This window comes from Nothoprocta perdicaria, unplaced genomic scaffold (assembly GCF_003342845.1).
Source record: "Nothoprocta perdicaria isolate Ctin4 unplaced genomic scaffold, notPer1 scaffold_91, whole genome shotgun sequence".
Taxonomy (NCBI): Eukaryota; Metazoa; Chordata; class Aves; order Tinamiformes; family Tinamidae; genus Nothoprocta; species Nothoprocta perdicaria.
The window spans coordinates 2828269-2852698 of NW_020456210.1; the positions used below are offsets into that span (position 1 = coordinate 2828269).

Here is a 24430-nt window from a genome sequence, read left to right on the forward strand (position 1 = left end):
AACCCTGAATTTTACTCAACTCTGGGCTTCTCAGCGCCTCTCTAACCCCACGTATCATTTATGAGGGTGTTTCTCAGCCAGCAGTAGCCCTGTCTAATCCTTGGATGTTTCGGAAAACTGAAGCCCCTTGGCTTGACTCCTCGGAACATCATTGTGACCTCACAGTGAGACCACCCATGCGCCGCGGTTGTCATGACCCCATGATGCTGAAGGCACTGCCCCCTATTAACAGTGCAGTGCTCTTAAAATTGCTCAAGTTGTCTTGATTCAGCAGGGCTTGCTGCCGCCCTTAGTTTTCAGACGTAAAAAGGAAAATAAGCACAGTCTGACTTTGGACTAATGTGGGTTGCTGAAGCATTTTGTGTCTTATTTTTTTTTCTTACCGTCTTCCGCCAGAGGATACAAAGCTTGTGTTTCCTTTTGTATGACTTCTTGGATTTTTTTCACAGTATGTCTGGATTTGGGATGAACAGAAATCAGGCATTTGGAATGAATAACTCCTTATCAAGTAACATTTTCAATGGAACAGGTGGGTCTACTCTGACATACGTAGATCTTAAAGTAGTACAGTAGTGAGCGGATTTTGGCTGAATGAGAATGGTTGAAAATAGTTTGCTCTGTTGGAGTGCAGTTTTGTCCTAACTTTGAATTACTGCTTAAATCTACCTGCTAGTAGAGCATACGTCACTATTCTTAGGTAATATCTACGCTTTTTAATCCTAAATGTGGGAAGAGACTTTGCTAGTTTACTTTAAGATTATACCTAGTAACATTTCTTTTTTTTTTTTTATTTTAGTGTAGTGTAAATAGTGTAGTGTAAAATAACATCAAAGCAATGCTGTTTAATTGTTACTTACTTCCTAACATTGGAATAAAAATGCTTGAAGACAAAGTAAAAGAGTTCCCTAGAATCATTGTGCAAAGCATATACCTAGTTGGTTAGAAATGCTCAATAGCTTAGCAGTGGCTTTCTTTGAACTGCTAATTGCTTATTTACCAGAGAAGAAAGTTTGATTGGCTTTCTGTGAAACTATTGCAGATTTATKAGAAACCTGAAGCTCCTTTTGAGCAGCCAGGGTATGAAGAGATCCTTTCAGCCAGTTGGTGCAGTTGTGATTTCCGCCCTGCTTGGAATTATTTCTCTCTCTGAATTTAATGAATAATCTCTATGTCCATATATATATGTATATCTTTATATATATGTCCATATATATCTATATCTCTTTATAGAGAGAGAGATACATTGCACTGATGCCACAGGGCGGAAGGCCGGCCAGGGCAGGAGGCAGCTCCTTGCGGCCGCTCTGCGGCCTGCGCCTGCCCTTCACAAAATGCTYTCCTGTAGCTTGTGCTGCACCTGCCAGGCCCTGAGGGCTCCTGAATGCTCCAAAACCTGCTACACGTGCAGGATTCCTTCCCCAAAACCTTCCCTTGATATAGCTCYTTGTGTTTTAAGCAGGTTGCCAGTCCTAGCACTGCCGTTGTGGTTCTCCGTGTTTTACAGGCCTCAAAATGAGGCCTTACTACTAAGTACGAGCAAGTAGGCTTTGTTTTAAGAGACTTATCTCACACTTCTTCAGAGTAATGCCATAACACAAGGTTATATTTACTCATCGAAACTATACTAAGAGTGTTACCCATTGTAGAAAGATCACTTTGAAGAAGGAAAATGTTTCTCATATTTGCCCTGCATTGTAATGATTTTTTTTCTATGTGATGTAGTTCTTTGAATAAAAATCTTAAGGGAATTTAAAATATCTGCTTTTATTGTAGATGGAAGTGAAAATGTGACAGGACTGGACCTCTCAGATTTTCCAGCACTAGCAGACAGAAACAGAAGGGAAGGAAGTGGCAATCCAACTCCATTAATAAACCCTTTAGCTGGAAGGGCTCCCTATGGTATGACTATACTGTTGTAAACTTGGACTGCAGTAGTATTTGCAGCTTCTTGAGTGCAAGTATTTACTTGATTCAGCTTTTGCTGTTTGTAAAATGATATGTTGCCTCTTCAAAAATGCCTGGCGCTTGGGCTCCTGAACCTTGGTTTTGAAAATAATCAATATCTCTGTGATTGGAGATTCAACTCAGCTGTTTTAGGTTCATCTTCAATAAAAGTTGTTGGGTTTTCAGTCAAGATAATAGCTTGGCTTGTCCCTTTTAAAATTTCTTACACAGTAGATTGATTTCTAGATGCCTTTATACAGAAATTGTCAAGGTATGAGTAGAAAATATTAGATCTGATCAGATCATGTTACTATGTAAAAAGTCAGCAGTTGTAAATATCACCATATATTTCACTGTTCATTTGTAGTACTGGCTGGAGTACTGTTCATTATCACTTCTATGACAAGCATAAGATTTCAAAAAAGTAACTATTATCTGTCAGATTTGAAGTCTCTCATGTAAGTCTGGCTGAACAGTCTGAAACTGTTCATCAAACATATGCATCTTATGTGGGTCAAAAAGAAACAAGTAAAGTTAATGTTAAGTACAATACTACTATTTGTTACTGCCTCAGCAGATTTTGTAATGGATATTACATCAGCTACTCTCAGAAACTGCTTTTGTAGTAACTCGAAGTTCTTCTTAAGGCACTTCTCAAATTTCCAACTAAAAAGCATAAATGTTTTTCATCTTGAAAAGCCAGTGTTTTTCAAAGATATTTTCAGTTTTAATTGGAGACAAGTATTAGTTACTGCATTATCAGGAGAAAGGAGCCTTGTGGAGTGGGTGTAACCACTGCCCTCTGCTCAAGATAACTGAGAGAAATGGCTGCATGAGTTAAATTGAAGTACTCAGTTGAATTGCAAGTGAAACAAGGAAATGTGAGGAAAACTCATTGCTTATAAGGAGTTTGGAGGACCACACTGGAGGACTTACAGCACAATTATGGGACTGGTTTCACCTTCAGCAACACGGCTGTGTAGAAACCTGTAGCCACTGGCTCCTTGTGCTTGCACCGTTTCCACATGTTAGTGCTAGCGTAGCTCTTTGCCAGATTCAGTGAACCAGGAAGGGAATTTGTCTATAATAAAGTTATGCCTGACGTCTGTTTAATGCAGGGTTGGAATATAGGATAGAAACAATGGAGAAGTAGGGGTGGGTGATGCACTAACCGCTCTCCTCAGCAATAGGAAGTAGAGAATACGGTCAAGAAAAAGAGAGTTGGAATTCTGAGTAGGGACATAGTGTCTTGATTTTTTTTACTGTATTTTGGAAGCTTAAGACCTCAAACAAGTTTTAGGTAGAATGAGTATATGCAACGTAGTTTGTTATCAATTTTTTTTTCCATCCACTGGAGGAAATCTAATAATTCTAGATGAAAAGGGAGATTGGCAGAAACGAGATTGAGTTAGTATTATCCTGAAACAGGGAACTCAAACCTCATAACATAAGAAAAAGTCATATAAATCGTCAGCAAGTGAACCATTCTAGCTATTATGCATTTATTTGGCGTCTTCGAAAAACACAAGCCCTGCACTTTGTTCTGTCTTCCCTTACTTTAGTTTGCCACCAAATCACTGTATTATTTCTCTGTATGTCAGTGAAGAATATTTGCCCTTGGGCAGATATGGGCTTTTTCTTTTTTYATGCCAGTAAGAAAAAAAAAATATTGCTCTTCAGTAGCTGGATTCCTTGCTCYAATGTGAATGGCCTACTTTTTATAAATTAGGGTCAGAGCACTGAGAGTTGCAGGCTAAATGCTTTCAGTTTTCTTACTTCATATGTCACAGCAAGTATTTCATTGCTGATATGTTCTGTTGCAAGTTGGCTGGATGTCTTGTAGAATATGTGCTTCTAGCCACATTACACTCAGAAATTCTTCATGCAGTTAGGGCAAAGGAGGAAAAATCATTTGCAGGATTATAATACATCTTTCCTTATTAAGTGGATTTCCTTAAACACTACTTTAACATTACCTCTAAATATTATTTTGATGATTTAGATATTCAAAACAGATGCTATCCATGRTAAAAGTTTTGGGCTTAAGTCTCAAAGCAGTGGATTTATGAATTCAGCCCCATATGTTTCTTACCTTACCGTCAACACGTGTATACATACTCAACTAAAATTTCTTAAGTGAATTATTTTACCTATTTTTATTTTTACTCTTCTTTGAAAGTCATTTGTATTATACAGTTTGCATATAATGAAATTTATAGTAAGCAAAATCAACAGCAAAAATATTTTTTGCTTAGATATCTTTTAATGATGTCTCTGCTTTCACTTTGGTGATAGTTGGGATGGTAACAAAACCAGCAAATGAGCAGTCCCAGGACTTTTCAATACACAATGAAGACTTCCCGGCATTACCAGGTTCCAGCTACAAAGACCCAACATCAAGTAATGATGACAATAAATCTGTAAGTAAATAGCRCAGCCTCACTTGGTTCCACTGTTGCTTTTTTTTTTTTCCTTTTTTTTTTTTTTTTGGATAATTATACTTTTAAATGGACAGTAATGCCAGTTGAATATATTTATAACGTAAGATCTTCAAATTTGCTGCTCTGAGTTGCTGAGATTTACATAAGCAGCATTTCATACATAGCTATGTAAATGGAATTTCTTGGGAAGCTTTTTTTGTCCCAGCAGTCAATGTGACCTTCCTTGCTCAACTTCATAAAAGTTCCGTTCATCCAATGTGTATTTTCGGGTGGAGGGGGAAGGGACTTGCACGAACACATCAAAATTAGTTTCTAGAACTGAAATCTGTTTTTTCAAGTTTTGCAATTCATATTTTTTTTTCCTACCCATTCCAGCTCATTCTTTACTGTTGGTGTTATAGGCTCCTCTCATCAGCACTTGTAACTTGCACATTTTAACATTTTTCTTCAAAGCTGTCAAATCCTTTAATGTTAGGTGGTACAGTATCACTTCAAGGTAAAATTCTTGATGGGGGAAATGAAGGCACAGGGAACGAGCCATTTTAATAGAGACCACTGCATTCATKGGTATGTTGTAACTAGTTGTGGACTATGGTATATCTCAAATAATGTAATTATTACATGTTAGATGTAGAGGTTAGCTGTAAGATTGTGGTTTTCTTCGACTGTTTTCTCTGAAAAATRGGTGATAAAAATTGCTTAAATGAAAAACTGCTTTAGATGGCAGAGAAGATGCATTTAATGCAACATTTGACAAGATGCTTTCACAATTTTTGTTTTTTACTGATTAATGCAAAATATATATTAATCAGTGTGGCATGAGCACTGCAGTGTAGGTAGTAAATGTGGCTACAGACTCATGATGAAAACTGGAAAATGTATCTGTTTAAAAAGAAAAGAGATAAAGAGAGAATTCCGTTCCCAAATGCTGTTTTGTAGTGTTTATATTACAGAGAATGTTGTGATATACTTAGAGTACAGTAGAGAAAGGAGGAGTGTCTTTGAATATATTGTGTTGCTGCAGATCTATTTTAAAGAATAATACAGTGCAATGAAAATAGTTGTGGAAGATATCTTTTGTCAGGATATGGCTTTCTAGAGAGAAATCATTTTTCTCACCACATGTAGTGTACAATGGTTGCAAGTTGCCAGCTGTATGTTGCCTGCTCCTGAAATTGCTTGAGTTATTATAGGAACATGAGTATTTGAGGAAAACATGTGATGTGAGGAGTCCAAAATACCCCCARCTGCAGGCACTTGGACATGCATTGTGTGTTTGTATTCACGTGTAAAGTAGTTTCTTACCCTTCTCAGCTTGCAAGTTTGCTTATTAATAGCTCAYTGTATGGGAGATGCACTTTAGGAAGTTGTAAATATTAACTAAGGTTTCTCACCAGAAACTTGAGGGCTTCAGACTTGTTCCACTTTAGTGCCCGATACATCAGTGTGGCTTGACATATTGCTTAGACATAAATCCTTAAAAAAAAAAAAAAAAAAAAAGAGGGTATTTGCATGGGCTTAGTTGTACTGAGCATTCCCATGTGCAGAAGTGGTATAATAGATGTTAAATAAGTGATGCAAATCATCTTTCCCTTCCACATCACAAAAACTGAATGATGGGAAATATTTAAATTTCATTAATTAAATGGTTATGTATGCAATTATTTRAGTAAGACAGTTCTATAATATATATTAAAATATTAAATGTGTCATATAAGAAATGTGTAGCAATTCCAACGATTTTTGTAGAGCACTTACCTCAGAAGATATTGTTAACCAATTTTTCCTTTTTAGATTGCTTCCATCATACTAAATCTACAAATTATTTTTAACAGAATTTGAATACATCAGGCAAAACATCATCCAGCACAGATGGGCCCAAGTTTCCTGGAGATAAAAGTTCAACTACGCAAAACAACAACCAGCAGAAAAAAGGGATCCAAGTGTTACCTGATGGTGCGTGGCATTCCGTGTTTTTCCCTTGAAATATTTYGGCAGCCCTTTAGAGCAGCTTGTTGATTCTCCTCCCCCCTCCCCCCCCAACACACACTTGCTGAAAGGAGAAAATAAATTTGTTCTTGTCGCCTAGGTCGGGTTACCAACATTCCTCAAGGGATGGTGACGGACCAGTTTGGAATGATTGGCTTGTTAACATTCATCAGGGCAGCGGAGACAGATCCAGGAATGGTACATCTTGCATTAGGAAGCGACTTAACAACACTAGGTCTCAATCTCAACTCTCCTGAGTAAGTTTCTGGGCTTCAGTACTGTCTTCTTTTGTGGTTTTATTATGCTGTCATTTGTGAAAACAGTGAGCTGACAGGAGTATCAAAAACACAAATTTTATTATGCCAAATAAAATTTGAAAATATAATGACAGTAAACTAAAACTCTGATAACCGAAAGAATAGTGCTTTGAGGCATACTGAGATCTTGTCTTAGAAGCTTTTAATAAACCCAGTGTCTTCACTTACTCCCTTAAATTCTTCAAGGCTTTCTTCAAGGGTCCAACAGTATATTGTTAATAAATTTTATGCATATATTATATTTCATATAATAATATTCCCTGAGGATATCTCCATTTAGATGACAGSCATTTGGGGATAAATTAGACTTATGTAAGTGGAGCAGTGCCTCCACTTAGTGTGTATCTGCAGTGTTACCCTGCCCCAAAGATTAACTTAAATGGAAACGTAATTTTATAGTTAACTTCCAGTCATTCATTTCACCAAAGTTTATTCATTTAGAATAATGCCACTGTAGAGGCAGTGGGGAAAAAGTCTGGCCTCTGTTATCACTACAGCCTCTGAAATRTAAGTACTTAAGATAGGTAGGAGCACCTCTTTTCCCACTTCCCCATTTCTGCAGAAGGAATTTAAATGATCGTGCCAATCTCCTTGATAATGGAATAAGTCTCTGAAATCTCTGATGCTCAGACTTTCAACTGGGAATCTTCTGTCATGACGGGAAAGACTTTTGAAGACTCTTACTCCCTTTGATTTTTCAGTGCCACTGGAGTCTGGAGGCAAAATAGGCATTTATTTCCCTTTTGAATTAAAATACAGGTGGTAGGAAGTACAGCATAACTAAATCCTTTTTATTAATGTATTAATTCCATGTCCTGAGCTAAGCTGTTAGATTGGTCACGGTCTCCTCCTTGCCTTTTGCTGCAGTGCAGCTGCACCTTGCACTGTGATTGTGTTGGTGTGATTATGGGAGGACTTATGGAGGAGTTTGGCTCGCTTGCATAAGGAGAGTTGTGACCATTTGTTTCAGCAGAGTTGCATAACAGCAGTCTTGTCAACACAGTAACATATCCATTTCCAAGCTTGCACATAGCAGATTAGCAAAGCAAGGACAAAACCTCTTACACGTGTGGCTTCCGTGTTTCTCAAATTTATATGCACCTGAACTATGAATGTATGAGTTCGGGAAAGACTGAAAAATGAGGATATCGGGGCATGAAGGAAAGCATGGGGAAAACGAGGCTCTGAATTTAGCAATCTTGAAATAACTGGCATTAATTTACATATATGTTTCTAGAAATGGAACRTTATGGATGTGACCATTTCTAAAAACCCTTCCCATAGAGTTTGCACCAGGACTTATTCAAAATGTTACATCACTAGCATGCTTTTCAAAACTGTTTTCCACAGCCAGCCCTTACTAGAAGGCACACAGATATATGTGAGGTTGGCAGACTGTTAACAGAGTACCTTCTTTAGGTGTAGTGTTACTCTTGCACACCAGTTTTTCACTGAAATCARTATTTTTTTGCTTCCCACCCATTCCTCCCCACACTGTAATGAGGATGGGTCAAGAGTAGTTAAAACTATCCTAAGGTTATTTCTTTTCCTTGGTAGCTCAGGAACTTAGAGCACGTGTTGGTAGATGGATATCCTGGATATTCCTGTTGTTGAAGTCATTTGTTATTTTCAGAGTTATTTTGCTATTTTGGAGCTTGCTTCAAAAGAATTTAAGATAGATCTATTGAAATTCTTGGGCTTCTCTCTCACTGCTCTTTAAGGGAGAGGAATCTGGTTATGTAACATCTTTATGCAGCTGTTTTCTCTTGGTATAGACATGCAGAGCAGTAGCAATGATTTTACTTTTGGTGATTGATATTTCGTTCAGGGTTATTCAGTAGTTTCTAATGACTAAAATAAAGCTAAATCTTAGCCTAATTATATGGAAAATCTATGGTAAAAGTAGTACCTCACTGGGCAGGAGGACTGAACGTGCTGTGTAATGGCTGTGTAACAGCTGCTGTGCAGCTCCTGAGCACACGCTCAGGTTCRTATTATAGGAATGCATGCCTGTATATCTGAAGTAATATATGTTTTTTCACATACTTGCACGTTATATATGTGTAATGTGCTGCCATGTTTCCTTACCACACTTACTGAAAATAGCAAGTTTTTAAAAGGTTTACACCATTACTGTATATAGATTTTTTTATCTTAGAATAGATAAAATGTGCTTCTTAGAAAATTTYAGAAATTTAGAAAATTTAGAAAAGTTTATAATTCCCCACTATCTTTCCAGTTATTTCAATCAATCCTATACTCATAGTTTTATATATATTTTCTGTATAGGTAAGTAAAGCTTTATCTTAGCTGCTGAAGGAATGATTATATATTACCTATATTCCTCTATGAGAAATGTTATTAGTTCTTTTTAGGTTATATAGTGGTTTGTTCACATTCTGAAGCTTCCTGAAGTATTCTTCAATTAACATTCATTCTGTCCAACCCTCCTTGAAGAAATATTTAGTTAGTAGATGTATTTGTATCCCACAATACTTGCCACAAACCCTTCAGTTTCTCTTGCATGAAGAGGTGCAGTTTGAGGATCTGGATTCTTTGCTCTTTCTTTGAAACCAAATCTCTAGGGCTTGTACGATGGGACCAAGTCCTCTTCTTGGGGCATTGCCTATCCATATTCTCAGGAGAAAGAAGGTTTTAGTTATATTCAGTATCTGCAGACTTTACCTCTGAAATATCCCTTCAGGCTAGCAAAACCCTTGCCAACAGTGGGAGCAGTGACCGATGGTAAGACTGACACCACTTGATCAGTGTAGTTTGTGGCCCATGTAGCTCAGCTGGCAGGTGCATATCCAATTCCTTAACCTTCAGATGTTTCTTATAGCAGCTATTAGGACTTCAACTAAAATGAAGCTAGTTTTTAATCAGGGTATCCTAATGAATGCTTGTTGAAGAGAAGAAGAAAAAAAAAGTCCTAATATTGCTCTGTCATATGTAACTAGAACTAAACTGTAGCTACCTGCCAGAAATATTTTTGCTCCATCCTTTTTTTATCTGCTGATTATAAAATTCATTGTTCCTTAGTACATCAGTCATTGGTGTAGAGTTGGAAGCTTCATCATTTTCTTTTGCATTTTCTTTTTTTTTTTCCTCCTCTCCTTTTTTTCCAGGCATGTTTAAAAAAAAAAAAAAAAAAACCTCTATGAAATGAATATGTTAAATCTACTGATTTGGGGGAGTTTTATTTCTGTAAACCAAGAGCCAGGGRGCTTATGATGGTTGTTTCTAGGCAAATTGAAATACTCTGTAAACTTTGGTTCCTAAACAGGGCTRGGACACTGAGCACTTCCATTAAAAGAATAATAGATAGAAAGAAAATCTCAGCCCTGTAGGCTCTTGTGGCAGTTTAAGTACAATTTTAATCCAAATATTAGAAAGAGTTTTAACTGTTGTAGGAAGATGGGCTGAAGAATTTCTTCTCTSTCCTCATCCCAGGCACTGACTTGTAGAACATGCTTTATTTTCCTTAGTAGTTGAAGGGGTTTTTTTTGTTAATTTGTGGGTTTCTTTCTTCAGAAATCTTTATCCCAAATTTGCATCACCCTGGGCATCATCACCTTGTCGACCTCAAGACATAGGTAAGAAAGAAAAAACTACTATTAAATTCAATATTAGTAGTAACAAATTATATTAATTTACATGTCTTAATAGTTGCATCAATTCTGTTTCTTTTTTCAGACTTCCATGTTCCATCTGAGTACTTAACTAACATTCACATTAGGGATAAGGTGAGTATGTGTGTATGTGTGCATAGTTCTGGTCAATCTCTTACCAGTATTTTGCTAAATTTTCTTTCAGATAAGTATTGTTCTTCAAAACCAGTATATTTTATTAATGTCCTCAATTTGTGTTTTAAGAGAGTTTCTATTTCAAGCCTAATTAGACTTATCATGCACCCTTTTCTCCTTAGATAAGGAAATTAAATAAGCTAAATAATAACATTTTGTTATAGAGACGGTGCCTTTCATGCAAAACACAAATCTGTTATAATCTGTATGCTCTAATRCTCAAAAGTCACATTAAATGGAGATACTCATTGTAGTTTTGTTAGAGGAATCTTTGAGAAATATTGTTAGAAACTAATAGTATTCACTGAATGTGAAATAAAAGTGAACCAATACTCACAAATGTAAGAAGTTGATTTGAGATACATGCAAGTGCAGAGAAAAACTCTTACAGATTTGTTATCTCTGTTTATTTTCGGTTTTATTTCTGTTTATATATTGTGTTTTGAAAGCTGGAAAAGTTAAACTCCAGACAAATGACTGGCTTAGTAATTTTTAGTCCTGTCATTATTCACAGCATATTTGAGAAGGAAGTATATTCTAGATGTAGCTTTGTGTTCTTTAAGCAGAGTAGTATGTTTTCCTGTATATCTGTTGTGATTGCTCATCGTTGTTTTCTTTGATCTTTTGCAGCTGGCTGCAATAAAACTTGGCCGATACGGAGAAGATCTGCTGTTCTATCTCTATTACATGAATGGGGGAGATGTATTACAGCTATTAGCAGCAGTAGAGCTGTACGTTCAACCTATTTGTCAGTTTTATAATATGATTTAATCTGGTGCAATAATGAAGTAGCATGTCTCTTGAAAGAAAGAAAAGAAAAAGAAAACAGACAGTCGATCTAATGCTAGAAAACTTTTTWAAAAATATCTGCTTCAACTGTGGCTCCATTTTGTGGATTTTTCAGTTGTACAGTGGAAATAAGTGAATGTTTTTTGKGAATTTAGCATTATTATAAAGCACTGTGGAAAAGTGGTGTGCAGGTACCATCCACATAAATTATCCATCTTTAGCCAAAAAAAAAAAAAAAGAGAGAAAAAATATATAGCAAGAGATTGTTGATTGATATGAACAGACTTCTTTCTTAAAGTTTCATATGTATTAATTTAATTTTGCAATTAGTGTAATGGAGGGAAGGAGAAGAAGTTAGCAGGTGTTAATGATGCTTTAGAAATGTTTATATATTTTTTATATRTATATATTTTTTTGGTTCTGAATATGTTGTAGGGTTTTGATAAACCCTTAAAATTGTAGTCGYTGATGTCAAGATTCAAGTAACTAACGCTTAAAATTGTTTTTCCTTCCTATTAAAACTGAAAGATTTAACCGAGATTGGAGATACCACAAAGAAGAGCGAGTATGGATCACCAGGGCACCCGGCATGGAGCCGACAATGAAAACCAATACGTACGAGAGGGGAACATATTACTTCTTTGACTGTCTTAACTGGAGGAAAGTAGCTAAGGTATCTCTTTTCCCTTGTGCAGATTTTTTAAGCCTGTCGACTGCGTATTTTTAGGAAGACTAAAGTAAAAACCACTCTCCTCCCCCCAAAACCCTGGACTTGATGGCCTCTTATTTAACTTCATTGTCTTATATTTGATGTGGGAGGGGATACCAAATGCCTAAAATCCTGGCTTGTGTGTGCAAAGACAAGCTGCCTCTCCTGTTTTCCCTGAGAGGTTCAAGTGTGCAGGACTTGTCACTTTTTTATGAGTTCTGTTAAAACAATTTTTTTTTCTAATACCAAATTGCAGAATAACGAGTACTSTTTGCCATTTTAGAAACCAAGTGTGCAAATATTTCATTTTGTTTTAGGCAATTAAGTAGGGAGCCAACACATCTCGCTTTGGAATTAGAAATGGGGTTTCTTCTTCAGATGTCGTCTCTCCTTCAACACATTATAGGGCTTTTGTGCCCTGTTGTTTGAACATCAGAATACTTTTGAATAAMTCACTTCTTTCTCTGAGAGAAATATATTTTCAAGATGCTTGTTTTCTGTATTGTAGGATGAGAAGCATTAAAAAAAGAATCATAGAGCAGCAGTCTTTCCCAGCTTGTTCCTTTCTGCCCATGATGCAGTCAGCAAGGCTCACCCCTTACTTGCACAGTTAACTTAAGAAGTTGAGAGAACTGTGCKTTGTTTTCTCCCATCCTCACCCAAATATAATTAATTTTCAGTTTGTTAATAGCTTCCAGATTTTAATWGCATCTCAAAGAATAACCTTTCCATGCTGGGTCTTGATTTCTGTGATCATCAAGACAAGAATGCCACTGCCTACTGAATTATTTTTATACATGAGAATTTGTGGATGTGCCATGACTTGCTTGAAGGTTTAGCTGACGTGTCTGCTTCATCCATGACAAAGCAAGCACAGAACTTCAGTATCAGGCACTTGACAGAAATACTGTGTCAGGCTTTTCCCTGAAGAAAACTTAGGAGATCAGACAGATWAATCCTGAAGCCTGAACCAAGCAGATGTGATTCCTGCCTGTTGGAACTATGTTTTGTGGTTCCACATATATAGGTATTTCCTTCCATCAGAAATGTCTTCACCCCAAGCCTAATTTCTTGACTAGTTTGCTGAGGAAGCATTTCAGTCCTGTGGCCACATTGCAGCTGTGTCCTTTGATGTTATGACATACTTAATTAAATATTGATATGTCTGTTAATGTGTTTTAACCTTCAATTTTAAATTAAAGGGTACAGACTTCAGGCCTCTCCCCTGTGTTAAATGCATTCCATTTCAAACCCTTGGGTAGGAAGAAGTTTGCTCTTTAGACTACCTACATATGGTGCCCTTTTTTTTGATTATTATTTTTTCTATTGCACACAATAAGTTTGCTTAGCGTGAGGGGAAGGGGAAGGACTGAGTTATTCTCAGTTTATTTGTCTCAGTCTTTATGGGGAGGCTCTTTAGTTTCTCTCTGTGATCCGCTACTTCCATGGCTGTAACACAACCAAGGTTTCCTTACTTACATCATTTTTTGTATGTGCAAGCTCATTTCAAGACCTTGAAGTAAACAGAGACATCRTTGCCCTCAAAAATCCTTAAGAAAAGCTAACTTTTAGTTTTCACACAAGTTACTGGTTTGTTACTTGGKGTATACTCCCTTAGATTTCCTGAAAATCTGATTAAGCTTATTCTGTTTACACTTGAGATATCCAGAGAGGGAAAAATTACCTTTTTAAAACAGAGGATCCTTCAGAATCAACTGAACCTGCTTCAGGTGTTAATAGAGAACAGCAGTCTCCTCCCTGTCCATACATCAGTGGAGAAGCCTGAGCTTGTACCCAGTGTGGAAACACAGGATGCCCTTCACTAGAAGGGAAATAGTGCCCATTTTATACAGACAGTCACCCTTTAGTGTCAGTGCTTCCCTACCTGTGGCAGAAATGCATCTTAGTGCAGAGGTTTAAGCCTTGCTTGGTCAGTGTGTGGTACCTGCTGCTCGAGGGCAGAGCTGGGTGCTGTGCTGCAGGGGCTGCGCTCGCACCTTGGAGCCCTGCAGCCCCAGGCTGGTTCCTTCTCTCTGCTTKGCACGTTGGAAATAATTCTCCCAACGTTAAGAAGCAATTAGTGGCTCCTAAGAGGGGGGATATTCCTACTTTAAATTTAGCACCTGCAGCAGTAAGTTAGTAGGATGCGTTTTTCAAAATTCCACAGGAGGAGAGAGTGTTTATTAATACAGAAATTGGAACTGGAACATTATGGAATTGGAACAAAATAAAAATCTTTGTTTTTATTTTTTCCTCGTATTTTGTTTTGTTTGATGCAAAGTACCAAGTTCCCTGTTGATCAGGGGAAGCTAGAGAAGAGTTTGYGGAAAAATTGAGATTTTTATATGGAAAAGGAATAACCTGGAAAAACTTTGTGACAGGTTTCTGTCTGTGATAAGCAAAAATTTCAGGCGTAAACATCAGGTATGGTCTTGACAGTATATGTTAATGATGAGTTTCTTCTGATATTAATTTGGGGAGTTAAGATTTCCTAAGAGAAGGTGTGATAAGAATGGCAGGATTGGACTAAATGTTGCTTTTGTTGCAAAGGGATGACCAAAACCGTATGTTTTTTCTCTTTTCCCTAACAAACAGAAGTATTGCTCTTTCAGGAGATAAAAAAAAAAAAAAAAAAAAAAAATGCAAGAAGTTGTTTCAAAAAAGTATCCTGGTAAATTGCAGTTTCTTATTATAGTAACAGGTGCATTATTAGTGAATCCTGGAAATATCCATTGTCCAGGAGTCCACAATAATAATTTCTACTTGATGGTTTCCTTAATGCTGCTTTGAAACAGTCAGACCAAAGTTGTTCCTGGTAAATTATCAYTTTTGTGCAAATGGAATTCTTTTTCAAGGTGCTTTATAAACTTGTCTTTTGTTCTACTGTATATGCTYAAATATACTGCAGAACATGTTCCAGAGCGGGGTACTTGCAGACCTGTTGCTTTTTGCAAGTGTGAGCTTGTGTTTTTCTTGTGGCTAATATTAACTCAGCTATATTAACTATTTACTTTGGATAATATACTGAATGTTAAGAAAGCTTGTAACAGCATAAAGCTGATCTGGCTTAACAGATTTTTTGACAGCATCTRGGATTGCTTTTAATAAATCTGAATAAAGCAGACTGCATGAATTCTTTCAGTAGGTTAAGGAATATCATTCTTTAGTAAAGACTAGGCTTTACATTCGCAATAGGTAATGGGCTAAAGAAGGAGATGCAATAGCTGCATAATGGGACAGTTCCTAAAATGTTAGGGAAAAGTCAAATTAATTCCCTGGTTAAATGGCAAGGAAAAAAAAAATGGCAATATTTTCAAAATCTACTAAAGTACAAAATGCCCCTGAAGGGGCTGCTGGTTACCGATGTGACTGTGTATAGGGTTTTCCATCCTAGGGCCTGTGGCAAGTACAGTGTGGTTAAGGCCACTTGGATTTTTCCCTGAGGATCTGGCTATGCAGTTTGCTTCTGTTGAGGAGACAGGAGGCACTCAAATGCGAGAGGAAGGGAAGTGGAAATGAGACCAAAAAGGCCTTCTGCAATTGCACATTTACTGAAATCCTGCTATAAATTGTCTGAAGTGTGAACTTTGTGCAGTTTCTCCCCTCAAAAGTACGGAGAGGTATTCCCTGTAAGGAACAGGATTATTAACCAAGCCCTTACGCTTTGCTTTTTGTATTTATAGAAGGTGGACATTTTTATGGGAGAGGAGACTGTATTTCAGAGTGCTTATTTGCTTGTAAGGATTGCTGCCTATATTAAATGATTTTATAATATTTTAGAATCAATATTAATTAACTTTATAATTACTAGAAAGTTGCATTTGTTCTATTAATAAAAATGTGCGGTAGCATTTTAATTTAAGTTTGGGACTTTGCATCCATCTTTAAGTTAGCATACATACTGCTTTTCCAGTCCCATTTCCAATTTAGAGCTAGCCGTGGCATTTCTACCTTTTCTACCTCTGATGGACGACACRGTCCAGAATATTTTGTCTTTGGGACACTTCTTATTTGACTAAATTTTTGTTTTATTTGATCTCTCAAAGCTGTCGATCACCTTAAAAACAGTCTCTTTCATCTTTAATTTTGTGATATATTGGAGTTTGTATATGTGCAGGCTGATGCAACTTTACAGTCCAAACAATTTACCAAAGTGACGTGAGAAGTGATTGATTTCATTGCATCTAACAATTTATTGCTATACATTTCCCCACACGCATTTAGTATTCATTATGCTCGGTTAATTAAAAGTATTTAATGATTACTTCCCTATGGAAAATAAAACAATGTAACAAGTGTTTGTCAGTAGATAAGTAGCATTTTCACACTTTATTTGTATCTGCTTCCATCCAAAACTATCAGCACTATTGTTCCCCTCCTAAACTACGGTGGCCCCCGCAATTAAAAGCAAAAGCATAAAATCCATGTAATGAAAGTATTTTCCTATATGTAATAAATAATTGTATTGTAGTTTGCAAATATTTGGTCAGTGAGTTCTTTATCAACATTGCTGGATATGACTTTAGATGTCCTTACACTAGCAGGTGTCCCAGTTTAGCCTTGCTGAAACAGGAGGGCAAACCAGGAGGGCTCTCCTGGCACCCTGTATACTCCTCTAAGAGAGGGGGTTCCGATTTGGGTGCCCCTCACGCGGGGCTCCTGCTGCACACAAGCCTGGAAACCCCTTTCCCTGATGCAGCCTCTGCAGCTCACGTAGCCATTCCCACGTGTAATTCCACAGGCATTTCAGAGCGTGCAGAGGGGCAGGTAATTCATCCCAGCTTTTGTTATTAACCCTCTCTTTTGTCTACAATTTTGTTAAAGAAGCCATTTCCCACCAGCTCGCCATAGATTGATAGTTCTCTGCAGACCCTTCCATGATTATGTGCAAAATGGAAACTTTGAAAGCCAGGAGTGGGAGAGAAGTTTGCGAGGTTTTTTTTTTTTTTCCTGTTTTAAAATGACTTCAGAATTACTGAAGACCTTAACCTAGACCAGCCTCTGTCRCTCAGATACGTGCAGAGGTTTCTACACATGGATCTTGCTTCTGACAGAAGAGAGCTGGTGCCTCCTCACTCGCAGCAGGAGGATCCGTGTCTGCATAAGAGAACATGCATCGACTGGCGTGCGGTGTTGATTAGGAAAGCCACCAAAAATAATGTATAAAATCAACTTAAAGGCTGCAGGTAGTATGCTATAAAACAAAACCCCAGGCTGAAGGAGAGAGCAGGAACCAGAAATGAGGGATATGAACAGGTTTTTGGTACAGGTGGTGTAATCTCACCAAAGCTTTTTGCTGGAACTTTCTAGTTTTATGAGATGAATCCCCTGGGGAATCCAGTTTTAGTAACTGTTGAGCATTATTCCCTAATGTGTTTCATTACTGTGCTCGGGGTTCTTGCAGTCTAAGATAAAGTTCTTTTGCCTTAAAAGAAGAGAGGTCTGTGAGTAACTTTCTACAGCTCCAGTCTTGCCTTGACTTGTTCCTTGGTTTGTCTACCTGTAAAACTAAAGTTCCACTGTTTTTAACTACATTGTAGAGTTTTCTACATATCTGTTCAGTACTCTRTTTTCTTCAGTGTGTAAAACTAGCTGGATCGAGTTGCTCCCCAGATGCAAATTATGTTCTGCTGAGATTCTGCATTGAATTAGGCTAAATAAATTACTGTGAATGTCCAAGACAGCAGTTGTTAACAGGAAGAAGCCTTAAAAGAACAATTCTGAAACTTCCACTCCCCCTAATTCTTGAATGAACATAAAAGAGGGATGAGATGATGCAGTTAATCTTGAATAATGTCGATTTAAACAAGTGCTTGTAGATTTTTGCATATAAAGTTACAGGCCTTCAGTGTAAAGGTGGCATCTTAGGGGTATGTGCACAAGTCAAGGTCACGGGAAAGCAAGAAAACGGTATTTTTTTTTTTCCTTGATGTGGTAATGAGGTTGCATTTGGACATCAGGGATGCTCACGTTCTGGTTTGAATTTGCTGCTGCAGTCGTGATGCAAGTGTGTGCTGGCTCACTGAAATATTTTGTGATTAAGCAAATCAGACCCTCGTAAAACTCCAGTGATTATGCAAGTGAGACCATAAAGCTGCTTATTTATAAATCGTAGCTTGTGTAGCTTCCCAGGACAACACAACGAAAATGCCATTCTTTGGGTTGTTTAGAAAACAGTATTTCCCATGAAAGACACTGCCGAAGTCTGCTAGACTAGCAAGGAGGTTCTGTTCATTCCTTGGGGTGTTCAGGAGGGGTGGGTGAAGCTGAAGCTTAAATTCAAGTATAAAACATGGTTGAATATTTTATTAAATTATGAGCTAATAATGTTTAAATAGATTATCATTATCTTGCACTCYAAATTTGTAGTAAGGAGGAGAACTTTAGCTAGTTCAGCTTAGCAGAGGGGCCTGATAGCGTTTCACAGGGTATCCCAAAACCTCAGGTGCTCCAAGTCTCTATTTGAGCTGTTGAAAGACCATCTTCTATTTGTAGTTCAGCTAGTGCCTTAGTGGTGTGTTTTTCTCTTAACTGTACAAGTGATTGAGATGCTAGGTAGGGTTCTGAGCGTAACGTACCATAAAGGGATAGGAGAGCTGGTGTCACTGGAGATGTAATAGCTTAGAGCATTGCTGCTTTGTTTCTCAAAAATAAAAATAAAATTTAAATTGGATGATGCCAGACAGCAAAATCTCGTTTTGCTGCGTTCCTTGTAAGYTGGGACTCAGTCTGTTCTACGCTTGAGCCTTTCAAGTGTGGCCTGTAGCAAGCAGCAGTCACGGCCACTTCAATTAGTCCTGGTCTGATTTTTTGTCTGGTTTTGTTTTTGTTTTTAATTGTAGGAGTTCCACCTGGAATATGACAAGCTAGAAGAAAGGCCTCATCTGCCATCAACCTTCAACTACAACCCTGCTCAGCAAGCCTTCTAAAGACTTCCCTTTTCTTGGGGTATGGCTGTCTCAGCACAATACTCAACATAACTGCAGAACTGATGTGGCTCAGGCATCCTGGTTTTAATTCCTTGAGGATCTGGCAATTGGCTCATGCGAAGGGTCACCATTTGAGGTCCTGCCTTACTAATTATGTGCTGCCCAACAACTAAATTTGTAATTGTTTTTCTTTAGTTTGAGCAGGGTCTGAATTTTTGTTTTTGTTTTATTTTTGCCAGCAGACAAGCTTGAGTCTGTAAAGACAAGCGAGTACACTGACAAAAGTTTACCACTTAGTTTCCAAAATGTATAAAAAAAAAGACAAAAAAATGACAAAAAAAAGACAAAAAATTAGACAACAAAATTTGCATTGTTCATTGTAGCACTATTGGTAATAAAAAATGTTTGTGCATTTTTATGTGAAGATCCTTCTCGTATTTCATTTGGAAAGATGAGCAAGGTTTGCTTCCTTCATTTTACTTCCCCTTCTGTTTTTGAAAGGCAGTTTTCGCCAAGCTTAATGCAAGAATATCTGACTGTTTAGAAGAAAGATATTGCCACAATCTCTGGTTAGTTTCCAGAGTTGTGTATTACTGAGCTTCATCTTTCCAGAATGAGCAAAACACTGTCCAGTCTTTGTTACGATTTTGTAATAAATGTGTACATTTTTTTTAAATTTTTGGACATCACATGAATAAAGGTATGTATGTACGAATGTGTATATATTATATATATGACATCTATTTTGGAAAATGTTTGCCCTGCTGTACCTCATTTTTAGGAGGTGTGCATGGATGCAATATATGAAAACGGGACATTCTGGAACTGCTGGTCAGGGGACTACTTTGTCGCCCTGTGCACTAAAGGGCCAGATTTTCAGCAGCCAAGGACATCCATACCCAAGTGAATGTGATGGGACTTAAAGAAGTGAACTGAGACAATTCACTCTGGCTGTTTGAACAGCAGCGTTTCATAGGAAGAGAAAAAAAAAAAAAAAAGATCAATCTTGTATTTTCTGACCACATAAAGGCTTCTTCTCTTTGTAATAAAGTAGAAAAGCTCTCCTCACTGCAGTGTTGACTTTGATTTGAGATTGTGAAATTATTTCTTCAACAATGAAAATGGAAAGAAAAAAAAAACAAAAACTGTTGAAGTATTAAAGCTATCAAACTGTACAGTGGTTAAGACACTTACCTTGAAGAGTCTTTTTGCTGCTGACAAGTAATTTTATGAGATACATCCACTTCTCCACAGTTGGCCAAAATTTTTGGTTAACCTTGCTTTTGAATTAAAAAAAAAAAAAAAGTGCAAAATAGCCAATCATTTTTTATAAAGGGGGCTGGGTTACATCAAGTGCTGCGAGGTTGCTTCAAGAAGTCATCCCAGAAGGAAAACTTGTAAGAAGCTTGGGTTAGAGCTGCTGCTCGTGCTTCCAAGCTGGCATTTTACCACTTCAAGTAGATTTCATGTGACGGTCGGTACTACTTGAGCTTCTGAGCTCGAGAAGCAGGAATGTGGCGTTCGTGAGAAACACTGTAACTGTCCTCGAAAGCACAAGAAGAAAATCCTGAACCCTTTCATTTAGTTTCCTCTTTATTGATGTGACTACTCTGACTCGGTCGGCTGCCTCTGATGAAGCAGTTTCAAAGTAGTAACCTAAGGTTACTAAAGCAAGAGAAAAAACAAGCAAAACAATGTCAGTGAATCATTTTTATTTTTTTATCTTCACTTCCACGTTTTAACCTATTTCTCTTCATAGTGCAGACAGCCTATTGACATTTATCAAATTTACATTTAGCAGTTGACCTTTAGGGATATTGTTGTGGTTCTACATCAGGTGCATAGCAACTTGAAATTCTGTTTTCGTATTTATTTTAAGATAAGAGACATAAACATATAAACCTACTGACTATCCTTTTTTATTATTATTATTATTTAAAGCAAGCTGCTTTCAAAACTGTAAAGGACCAGTTAGAATCTATATGATGATTAACAGAGCTGAAAAAGATTGCAACTTGTCCTTTCTTCAAATTGGAACAGATTCAAATGTACATCTGACTTTTAAGAAAGAAAAATTTTCAATTACTCCCTGATAAACCTGGAATTTCTTACTGACAGAGGTCTGCTGGGACTTCAGAATTTTTTAAAATGGGTAAATGGGACAGTATAAATTACATTAAAAAGATATACTTGTATCTTATATCTTATGATACCTCTAAAAACAAACCAAAAATGAGAACATAAGTCTTTAAAAATGTTAATTTAATGACACTGCTGCGCTCAAGAGTATGACACTCCAAAAATTTGAGATGCTCTGAGTTGTAATCCTTGCAAAATTCTCACCTGTTAGCAAGGAAGTGATGATTTGCTCCTTCAAAGGAGAAGAATGACCTGGCTCTYGCTTGTCCCATCTCCTGTGAGGAAAGATGAATATACAGATAGGTTAAAACCTGTGGTTTTAGTTTGCATTTCTGAAGCAAAAATTTAAAATATATAACAGCATATATAGTAGAAAACATTTCTTAGYGGGTATTAACACAATAATTAGGAAGTACTGCTTTTTTCCTCACTGAAAGGAAGGAAATCCTAACGCTTCATGGTGTATTGCAGTGACTGAATTGAACTGGCCATTTAGAAAACTCCAGTTAAAGTGTGGTTTTTTTTTCCACTTTCGCTGTCACTGATTTACAGGGGAGAATAGAAAGCTATTTTGAAATAGTTAAGCCTTTTTTCAGTTAGGTATAACATGCAAGGTAAGTTCTGAATAGTAAAGCCAGCGTTCTTGACAACAACTGGAAATATTCCAATGTCTGGCCTGCTTCACAAACATTCACATGCTTGTCTCTCATTACTGTATATTAAATATATAAATAAATGTAAATAAATACTTTTAAACAGCTTCCATTTCGTTGGGCAGCCACTAGCCTGGATTTCCAGTGTAAAATGGGTGGTATCCCCTTGCTGCAGGTCTAGGAATCACGGAAGGAAGGGTAAGGACGACTCACCCAAGAGTTTCAGAATACAAAACTAAAACAAAACCCTGGCCAGCTCTGAGAAGGGTTTGTGATGAAGCACCTGAGCACCTTCCCRTGCACTGCTGCTCTAGCTGCAAACACGAGTAATGCCTCAAATCCTGGAGCTGGCCGCGTGGTCAAACCGCTCGTGCATCCGACCGGGACCTCGTTATCCGGGCGGCAAGTTGTGTGTTAGGATCGGGGGCCAGCCCCACCACTTTGCTCTGTTGTGTGACGGGTTTGAAGTCCCTCTCTCTCTCGACCACTATTTTGTACTTAAAAAAAAATCCAAATAACATAAAATGTTGCTGATACTCTTCCATTTAACCATAAAACTCATGACCCAGGCCCTACTGAAAGGCACAGCTGGATGCTGCGCTGATGCAGAGGTGGCAATGACTACTGAAGGACAATCAACTCAATAACATCAAACATATTTATCACCTAAAGTGAATAAGAAAACACATATATAAAAAAAAACCACTTCAATTTAGTTTATGATTCACTCCTAACAAAGTATTTTTGTGACTGGATGTTGAGGGACAGAAAAATCATTGCTATCTGCCATGCTCAAGGAGAGTTAAAATGCACCGTTGTTAAGTATAACATAGCACTCTAGCACTTCTTTTAAAATGAAATTTTGTTTTCAAATGCCGTATTCAATTATCATGTTCCTCAGTGATTCCTCTTCCTTAAAAACTGTGCTTGTAGAATTCAGGTTTTGGTGAGGAATGGGGATTAGGGCAAGCAGTTAATCTGAATTGCCAGCTGAAGTCTGGGTTTTTCCTAGAGTACAAAAATTAAAACAATGCAGCTGCTTGGCTTCTCCTTACCTTTAATAAGCACCTATAGCTCTCATTCCCACAAATCTGAGAGCTTCAAGCATATTTAAAAGACTAGAGGAAATGCAGCTAGATTACTTATTTTAAATTACAGTTTGGCTTACTTCAGTAAATTCAATTTTGCCTTTTAAAACCAGTTAGAGCTTATTTTTGAAAGTTAGAATAAATTTAGCAACTGTGTTCAGTGTTACTAATTCAATCAGCTTCACGATTAGCAGTGCTAAGTGAGCTTGGATCTCTTCCCTAGGCACTGGATTTGCAAAAATCACTTTTGGGAACTATTTCCGGCATATACGTTACATTCTATATAAATAGTGTATGCACATACAGAGGCTTCCTGCGCTGCAGRGCTATACATTTAGTAGAAGGGCAGRTTAGCCAGTTGTGGTGACCTGCAGCATCCTTGGATTGCAGGGAAGCACAACGGGAGGGCGGCTGGTGCCTGGTTTCCGAGTGCAAGGGTTCCCTTTTGTTTTCCCTTGGAGATGTGGGATAAAGAGCATGAATTCGGGTTTGTTGCCAGAGTGAAATGGAAATACATCTACCCTTGTAAGTACTGAAGTCTGAGTTGCTTTGGGTCTCTACGCTTATGTCACCAAACTAACTTTAAAGATTTCATGAAAACTTCCCGGAATTCAGCYTAATTTAGTATTGCAGAAACACTTCCTATGCAGTGACTTGAACAGTAGCTTATAAAAGCCRTGCAAAGCCAAGCCAACATCCTTATAAAACGGTTCAGACGTTTGCAGCCTATAGTTTGGACCAAGCTAAACGTCAGCCAAGTCGTCCTTTCTGCCAACATGCCTGGAATTTTGTAGATCCATGGATACCACCGCCCGCCCTTTCAATGGGTGTCGGCTTGGGTTTCCCCCCTGCCTTGTCCTGCACGAGGCTTTGCCAGACAGGTGTGACGTTCCCACCTCGGCAGCGAAGCCGCTTCCCGTCAGGAATCACGGTACAGATTCCAAAGGCTTAGTCCGGTGCGGAGAAGGGGCCTCGTCCCTCAGCGCGCGAGCRGGAGCATCTCGCCCACACGGCTGCCCGCGGGGCAGGTCGGCGGTGCCCGCATGGGGCCCCGGGCGCTGTGCAGCGCTCGGCACGCGGGCGTCTCCCTGCCTTTTCCTGCTTCCCTTTCCACGCTAGTTTTCTTGGCGCTGGTTACTCCCGATACAACCCATTTTCGGGATCGGAGGCAGTGCGCTGATTTCTTGCCGTCAGCAGGAGCAAAGCGTTTGCAACCAGGCCCTGAGGTACCCAGCTTTACTCCTACAAGTCAGCCACTAATGATCACCTATCGCTTCTGACCAACCCAAATGAAGAGTTTTGGTCCCAACTTTATTTTTAAAGTTATGGGCTGATATCATGAGATTTTCTGGTGAACGTCACATGCTGTCTCAGCTAAAATACAGTCTCACTGCCTCCTCAGATCATGGACATAGATTTTTGATGCAACCAGGAAGATGAAATCCCAGGGTTACTGTGTTGCTTACACATGGTGAGCTCTTGCCTTGATTTCAGCTGATGGTGCTTTATACACAGGGGACAGCAAAGAACTGCACTGGGTAACAAGTGGATCGAGATGTAACATCAACTGCTGGAAAGGTAAAGTTATGAGAAGTCACAGTTGGTCTGAACAGAATGCGGGACAAC

The 24430-nt window shown here is 38.1% G+C and overlaps 1 protein-coding gene across 4 annotated transcripts in view; it reads left to right on the top strand.

The window, feature by feature from the left end:
• Window positions 1-19897, top strand: part of CNOT2 (CCR4-NOT transcription complex subunit 2) — a 56247-nt gene extending 36350 nt beyond the window's left edge. For 2 of the 4 annotated variants that reach the window (XM_026052761.1, XM_026052765.1), the window contains 10 exons: window positions 450-529; window positions 1774-1899; window positions 4240-4364; window positions 6221-6341; window positions 6475-6631; window positions 10226-10287; window positions 10388-10437; window positions 11128-11228; window positions 11815-11959; window positions 18838-19873. In XM_026052761.1, the coding sequence (XP_025908546.1) occupies window positions 450-529; window positions 1774-1899; window positions 4240-4364; window positions 6221-6341; window positions 6475-6631; window positions 10226-10287; window positions 10388-10437; window positions 11128-11228; window positions 11815-11959; window positions 18838-18924 (1054 nt within the window). In that variant the 3' untranslated portion in view covers window positions 18925-19873. Of the gene's footprint in view, window positions 1-449; window positions 530-1773; window positions 1900-4239; window positions 4365-6220; window positions 6342-6474; window positions 6632-10225; window positions 10288-10387; window positions 10438-11127; window positions 11229-11814; window positions 11960-12312; window positions 12357-18837 lie in introns of those variants that run through there. The other 2 variants (XM_026052762.1, XM_026052764.1) reach the window with 2 other exon arrangements.
• The last annotated feature ends 4533 nt before the right edge of the window (window positions 19898-24430 follow it).